Source organism: Mya arenaria, chromosome 11 (assembly GCF_026914265.1).
Source record: "Mya arenaria isolate MELC-2E11 chromosome 11, ASM2691426v1".
Taxonomy (NCBI): domain Eukaryota; kingdom Metazoa; phylum Mollusca; class Bivalvia; order Myida; family Myidae; genus Mya; species Mya arenaria.
Genome location: NC_069132.1, coordinates 66,237,548 through 66,246,003, shown reverse-complemented (window position 1 = coordinate 66,246,003; position 8,456 = coordinate 66,237,548). Strand labels below are relative to the sequence as shown.

The 8,456-nt window shown below is 34.1% G+C and overlaps 1 protein-coding gene across 1 annotated transcript; it reads right to left on the bottom strand.

Moving 5' to 3' along the window:
• Positions 1 to 5,785: 5,785 nt before the first annotated feature.
• Positions 5,786 to 8,109, bottom strand: LOC128207232 (uncharacterized). Its single transcript, XM_052910042.1, has 2 exons — positions 7,267 to 8,109; positions 5,786 to 6,910 (listed from the first exon to the last, which is right to left on the bottom strand). The coding sequence occupies exons 1-2, from the start codon at positions 7,988 to 7,990 to the stop codon at positions 6,897 to 6,899; spliced, it is 738 nt and encodes a 245-aa protein (XP_052766002.1). The 5' UTR covers positions 7,991 to 8,109; the 3' UTR covers positions 5,786 to 6,896.
• Positions 8,110 to 8,456: the final 347 nt, after the last annotated feature.

The following is an 8,456-nucleotide window of genomic DNA, read 5'->3' as shown; positions in this document are numbered from 1 at the left end:
TGTAACAAAAAGCAAATACTTCATCATGGTGATCAAATGTAGATTTACTTAGATGCTGACAGTTCGTGATAGCCGCTGGCTATTAGACCAATTAGCGTGACAGTTCATGACTGTAGAATACATCTTTTTGTATATAACAAGAAATTAAATATGCACACCTGTCACAAACTAGACGAAATCAGCAGTATATATGAAAGGATGTTACACAGTTAGTGGAGGTTAGGTTTTGGGCATGAACTAGACATATAGCCCGTATGATACTTAAGAAGGTGCATAACAAATAAAGACTTAGAACACTTGAACAGTTGTTGGTTGTTTACTGAACGAACTATCACGAAAGTTAAGTGAGCGTTGGCATTACGCGACATACTGAACTGGGACTTCCACTGTTTTTTGCTGAAATAAAGACAATTATTTCATGCCTATAAATTTCCTTTTCCATATCCATCAGTGAAAGTACAGCACGCCGGATTAAAAATATGTATTACCGTACTGTCGTTTTCTGAGTTCGTATCATGCTAGTACCATGTGTAGTCTAGAAACTACCGTCGCGTCGCTAAAATAGCGTAACAAAAAACTGGTAAAACCTATCAACTTTTAGATGCATGAAATTTCCATGTTTTACTCACGCCACCAGAAGCATGTAAATATTCAGGAACATGGTTCTTCAAAGAAATATGAAGATACGCTTGAAGCAGCTAGAGAACACTTCCAAACTAGAAAACTAGTTGTTTGCCAATTCCACGTTTATTAATTGTAGCATTTTCATAAACAAGAGCAGCTCGCCAATAACTTTCAAACTTTTTGGAATTATGCATATAATAATCGTCCAAAAGGCACTTTGTTAAATTGGCCGCGTTACATCTACAGGAAATGACGATTAGTGAATTCTAGTTAAATAGGTACCGTTTATGTTTGTTATCTTTATGTGTTGTCTCATTAAGTAAGTTTTCGTATGAGCAATTTCTTAATTTTGCTGAGATATAAAACGTTTTCTTCTTATTCTTCTCAATAAAGTAAATTCTGTAACTTTTGTCGTCGTTTCAATAGAGTAGCTTCCCTTCACTTTAATACACATGTACGTAACTCATTCATACGCGCAAGTCATTCAGTATTATGACGTTTGAAAGATAGCGGTAGTTTTAAATTAAAATGAAACCGAAAAATAAAACATAAATAAAAAAATAGGCAGGTATAAAATAAAAGGAATATTGCGACAGGATGCTTTTCTGGTGACTTGCATCATGTCTCGTTCGGAGAGTAAACACGTACCTGCGGTCTCGACGGATACGCGTTTACACAACGAACTTGACGTGATACAGACCAAACAAAGCGTCATTTCATAATATCCCCTATATATCCTTTCAAAACACCTTGAAATGTCCAAGCATAAAATACGTTCAGTATATAACTTATAAAAATCCTCTCAATATGTACAATCTTAGATTAATATTTACATGAACAAGCAGAAACAAGCTCAATAGCAAAAAGTTAAAAAATAAACCCCGTTTAATGGCATAGGGTAAACGCCAAAGACATAGAACACAAAAACAACAACAACACAAAACTCCACAAACAACACAGTGCATATATACGATATAAACACTAGGTATGTTTATCAAGGATTGTTAGGAACCGCCTTGGAACGGTCAGTAAAATGTATATTTACTGGGGGTTTAAACCAGTTTATGTGCACAAACCTCACTCTTATCCCAACAATACTGAATAAAGTAAAAACGTAAAAAGGTTAAATTTATGCAGTATCTTAGGGAACTTAATTATGAAACAAATAATAATAAACTAATAGCTAAATCCCAAGTACTTCTATGATTAGAGATCCAAACTCTATCTGCAGACTGAGGAATACAATAATACAAAATAGGAGTACCTAACGCATAACTTTTCAAAGATATAATGCAGTTATTGTTTAAAACTATGAGCATCACACTCAGTCTGCCTTAGAAAATAGAAGGTTTAAGAGAGTTTCATAATAAAAAGCACCATTGTACTAAAACTGGGAACAAATAAAGAAAACATTATTAAAAATAAAAACGACATGCATTAGCTACATTTTTCTTCCAAATGATTACATATGTAAAATATTTAAAGAGAGAGACTTCACATGCCAGAACATTCCTAGTCAGCCAAAGACGCTTTAAAAAAAACTTAAATCTCCTAAATATTCATAATATGAAAGGATTGAAAGTTTTGTTATGTAAGGACGCTATATTTAACCTTATATTTTGTAAGGAATTCATCTTCAAAAACTAGAAGGCAAGTGTTCTTCAAAGTATAGCCGTTATATCCAAGTTTCAAATAAAAATCAAAGCGATTCATTGAGTCTATCTGCGCAACCACCTGCTCGACACATTCTTATTTTACGAATTTTCTTTACAACATCACCATAAATCTGAGAGATTCTATAACATTATTAAAATGATGACAAAACATATTCCTATTTTCACAAATGAATTTAATTAAAAATAATGCTACGGAAACTATAAAGACAAACACTATAAAATCGACGTATAGTCCAAACAACTTAGACAGACCACTCATTCATTAAAAAGTCTTTATCAATTGACTATTTTGATGATAATTTCATATTCTATTATTACAACTTGACTTGATAATTTCCAACATAAAAGAAGCAGTAGCCAACAAATATGACCATCAGCTTTCCAATTCATGTATTATAACTGTAAAAGAGATACAGGTGTGAAACCTATTGTCAAAAGAGTTTAAAGACCTACCAATACCGACCTTTTACTTTTTCACCAGGTCTTGGTTAAAGCTGTTTAAACATCCTCTTCTGTCAATGAAGTGTTAAAATTAGAAGTATGGGAAATGCTGTGCAAGTACATGTGTACCAATCTTAAAAGGTTATTGCGTTATGGTCTAGATAAAACACTGTGCCGGCGCTGACAACTCATACTACAACGACATAAGGGCTACGATAATACGTCCTTCGTGATTTTGCATGAACCAAGGAATTGCATTTATGGCATGTGTCTGTTAAAATTGATTTTGTTTATTCATCAAAGTCCTTACAGGTTTTGCATGTACCATCTTCACACCTTTTTTTGTTTAATTTCCAAAGTAAAATTTTCAAACATTTAATTAGCAATGCCTGTATTCTCCGCATTATCGTTTATACTAATAATGTTTGTTTTGAGGCAGCAATATTTCAATGGGACATGGACATTTCCTTTAATTATTAAATGTGTAGCAAATGTGTTATTCTTGCGACGGATTGTAATTTAGACATATTTGTTCATGACCGGTTTTACGTCGTATCCACTTATCTTGTCTGTTTGATGGCAGGAAGCTAACTGGAATTGAGTTCCAAAATCACGACCGAGCGTTCATACCGCATGAACGAACAAACAAGAATCAACCTTAAATAAAAGAGCTGACATGCGAATAGCACTGATATGTGTCCGTTCAGTAACCTGCATTCGAATAATAAAAACCGTCACGCTATTCAATTCAGTGATTTATTAACAGTTGTTCCCATAACATTGTACAGTCATTTGAGCAAATACCCTTCTGACTGAATTGATACACCCGCGCGAAAGTGCTCGAGTACAATTTGAACTATTCGTGTAGTTGGTTTCATAACAATTTGCACATTATTTATAGTTTAATATTGATCACAAACCGCTTTGCATACAGCATAGGAATACCGACTTTAGGTTGTCCGGATAACGCATTGGTTAGCACACTTGCTTCTCACCAAGGCGACCCAGGCTCGATTTCCGGTATTGGCAACTTTACGATTGTTGAGTGGTCACCAAGCCGGAAAAGTGGGGTTTTCTCCGGTAACTCCGGTTTCCCCCATAACAAAAGACCAAACTCTCGGGAAACATCGAACCAAAAAGAGTGACTTAGTATAAGTTATCATAACAATCTCCACAATCGTTATAAAATAAATATAAACTAAGAATATAGAAACAAAGCTGTGATATATTTTAAAGACATAGGCAATTTTATAAGATCTCTGTACTCATTTATGCAAAGCATGTATAGCAAGATAATAACGCCTCAAGGATGACAAAGGGCATCCGTTTTTCTCAATGGTCATAAAAACATTATGACTCACCTCATTTCTTCAAAACCAAACAAACTAAAATGCATTGAATAACTTCATAGTTGATACTTGTTTTGACCTAATACACAAAATACCAACGCGCGTTGTTTTTAAGTTTTTATACAGCTCAATTGAGCATGAATCACCTGGGTGTCTCCTTGTCGCTAAGATTCTAGGTTTATCATAAAGTTATATAAGTTAGTTCAATTTGGCATTTCATAAAACCGTTAACAGGTTCAATTCTCTGGAGTGACTGAGGAAACATGGCTGATCATCGAACATGAACTAACCTAGGTTATCTGCACATTCACTTACCTATCAAAAATTGGCGATAATTGGACAACGGCCTCTAAAATCTTAAATCAAACATAATCACTTTAAGGTAATTTGTATAATTAAAGGGCGACTATTATCGGGTGACTCTGACAATATGTAAGGTTATTAAACATGTCCAAGATAGTTAGCCCATATTCATTCGGCTGACTTCAATGATGATTGAAAGCATAATTCTTAAGTTTCGGAAAGAATAAAAACATTCAATGACAACACACACCCGTTTGCCCACTGTACGCCAAAGGTGAAACTACAAAACGTCCAGTTATATGAACGGGAATATAAAAAACTTTCTTATAAGAGTTATTGTACTGAGTTTAGCCTATCGTCTATACCCTGAGTACAATATTTTACTCTGTTTTATTGAGTACTGTGGGAAAATCTCATAATCCTGAACGATAAATTAGGCAGTTTCAATGTATCAGAATTGGAACATTTTTTTAATCTAAGCCTATGCAATAAGGTATTTTGTTTTATAATAATAAAATTCCTGTATGATGACATGACAAATCGTCCAAGCTGAAATGTATTAAACTGTAACGAGAAAGTTCATCATATCCCCTAACAGAATCCCATTCATGAAAACAAGATTTTGTCAGGCATTTTGCCAATTGTACTTAAAGTAGTGTATACAGAATAAAGACCTGGGGTTGACAACATTCAGTTTTGCGTAAATCATCAAATAGTTTGCCTTTAAAACACTACTATATTTACATGATAAGAATCTTTGTATTTAAACATGTTAGAAACGGCTGTCGTTAGGAACGTTATTTTCTCACGGAAAGATACACAATGGGAAAAGAAAGCACAAAAATGGAAAGTACTTCTTGTAAAATATTAAAATACTAGTTTCGTTAAAGCGTTAGTTGTGAACAAAAAAGTGGTTATCAACACTTCAATTATAACGTTGAGTTAGTTTCTGTCAAGTGTTTTTTTTAAAATTAAAAGAGCAATACACAGCACAAATAAGTACCGAAGAACTTAAGTCCCTCTATCTCTCTCTCTCTCTCTCTCTCTCTCTGTTTCTATCTCAACTGAAAATTAACTTCACTGTTTTTCTACTGAAGGTTGCTCGTGATAAATATCTTCGCAACATGGTTAAGACAGCGTGCTTAGATTACGGATTGAAGACTTAACCAAGTATTTTTCTAATAATTGACAAAAGATATTTCCCTGAGAATACACTGAAAAGTAGGTAGAAATGTCAAATTGTGTCGGGTCGGGGGTGGGGGACTCTGTCGAACAGTCGGCGCATGAGTCTTAGTGGTCTATACCTTCAAACTACACGAAGTAAACATCCAGTGGATTGCATAGTTTGGATAGATTATCGGTTTAAACTATTATAAATTAAAACCAAACGAACAAATGACAACATTTATTTTAATATAAAATAATTCTGAAGTCACATTATAATATACAGTAGTTATCTAAATAACCATCCATAAATTTATAACAGATAAAACAAGACTAATAAAAAAATAATCAATATACACCATAACAGATTGACTTAATTGTCAAAACGAAATATTGTATTTCACAAACATCACGGTTTTGAAAATTAATACTATTGTGCAATATCGAGTAGTTCATTTGTACTGAAATCTGACGATCTTATTATCAAAGAGCCACACAAAGACAGCATATTGTATTACAAGTTGGCAAACAAATACATGGTAAGCAATGTGGTGCAGTAAATATCATATTTACTTTTGTGTGTTTTTTTTAAACAAAAAAGCAGAGGGTCACAACCTAACAAACTCACCCTTCAAAACAGTGAGTAACTCGCTGTGTAATTTCACAGTGTTTTTAATCTAGTTCAGCCCGTTGCACTGATACAAAAGTTATATTAACGTACAAAAACAGAGAAGACAAATAAAATGAACATCCTTTTATGCATATGGATTATTTTTGGAATTATTTCCTGATCAATTACTCCTAATAATTTTTTTAACGTATGAAAAAATATTTGTGATATACCTCAGTATAAGATTAGATTATAATTCACCTCATGAACTCTAAAATTAAATATTTCACTCATGGCATAGCTGCTCGTAAAATACAGTTTGTGGTGCTCATTCGGTGAAATCATTTGCTATCTTATAGTGAAAGAAACAACTATCCTAAAGTCTTATGAATACGAGGTTTTGAAATTAATATGGTTTATGTCGGCATCAAAAAAGAGAGATATATGATCAAATAAACAATGACGGAAACGAGGTATTATATACATACATTAAAATATCTTATAAATGTAGCATTTGATGAAAATCTGTTTATCAGAATATATGCACCGGTTGTTAAGTGTATTCTTTATCTACCTTGCCCAGTCAACCATTGTTATTGCTCGAATATATTTAATTCATAAGATCCTAATACCGCACACGTATATATATCCAATTTACCATTGACAGGTGGTATATGGTATGTTTCGAACAACGATTACATGCATGAAGCCATTCTCTCTGATTTCTTCTTAACCCTCCAGTACTGAAATTAAATAGTTGTACATACGTCTAGAATTGAGAATGATGTGAAGTTCACTTTTATAAAACAAAAGTAAAAATCAGCAGTTTTTGATATTTGATTTACAGTCCATGAAATTGTCAATCAGCTTAGAATAAGTACTATTCTAAATGATTATTAATGCAGTTTTAGACCTCAACATACACGACATCATCATCATCATCATCATCATCATCATCATCATCATCATCATCATCATCATCATCATCATCATCATCATCATCATCATCATCATCATCATCATCATCATCATCATCATCATCGTCGTCGTCATCATCATCATCATCATCATCATCATTATGTATAAGGAATGTGTTTACCTGCAAGTAAATCTTTCATTACTGCTATGTTTTGCAGTAATGTCCGGACAGCTTTCTGGATTATAACTTCCACTTCCGAGTAATTAGCGCAATGCTTCAGGTCGACAATGAGCAGTATGACATCAACGGGAATCGAAACGACCAAAACAGCTTTACTGACTTTGGTCAGGACTTTACTGGCTTTTCCAAGGAGTTCAGCAGCATCCGTAATGGAATCAACAATCTGCATAGACTTGCCAGACGCTTTCAGAATAGCTGCGCTTTTATTTAGGGTATGAAATCCAAGATTCGCTAAGCTGGTTGCCAACGTAGTAGTGTCCATCGCTAATGACTGATACTTCAGAAATGCCCTCAGATCACGTTCAAGTCGCGCAGACGCCCAATGGTCTTTTTCCAAAACCGCATGCACTTGTTTCATATAGCCTTTATCGCTGATATTCTGGGCAAATGATGCCCCGAGTGACGCAGCAGAACTAGCAGCAGATACGCCAGCAAGTACTACGGCAGGCGCACCGGTAAGCCCAGCAGTAAAAGGCGTCGCGATGGCAAGTCCAGCTGAAGCCGTTCCAGCCACAATAGATAAAACTCTGGTAAAAATATTGGTTTTATTATATTTTTCGCTAGTTTTTAAGTATTCCTGGGATAAATTGTTTAACACCAAAATCGTTTCTTCCCGACTATCTAAAACATTTTTGAGATCTTCTTTAATCGTATCAGTTTCCATTTTGTCTTGTCAAGATTTTAAAGCAATGTCTTTAAATTCCCTAATCAATATAAAGAACGGAACAAGCAAAGCGTTATTTCAATATCTGTTTTCAGTTTAAATGCACCGTTTGTAAAGTGTACTAACTATTTAGCTCGCCCAGTCAACATGTTGATATCTATAATACATAAAATCTCTTAAAACCACACAGGTATGTGCAATGATCCATAGATAGTGATTCTACAAATTTAGTTTATTTTAATGATATTTTCCGAGAAACACAACAGAATTAAAGGGACCAGACACCAGATGATACATTTGCAAGAAAAATAAGAAACTTGTCAAAAACTTATAGAAAATTTAAAACGCCGTGTACAACGCTTGGAATCTTATTAACTGATGCATCATATCGCCTACGACACACGCAGCTTTTGCAGTTTTGCGCATTTTTCCAAATCGATATTTAATACTAAACTCTTCATGGCTT

Coding starts and splice junctions, on each gene's coding strand:
- LOC128207232 (XM_052910042.1), bottom strand. CDS start 7,990: ATGGAAACTGATACGATTAAAGAAGATCTCAAAAATGTTTTAGATAGT.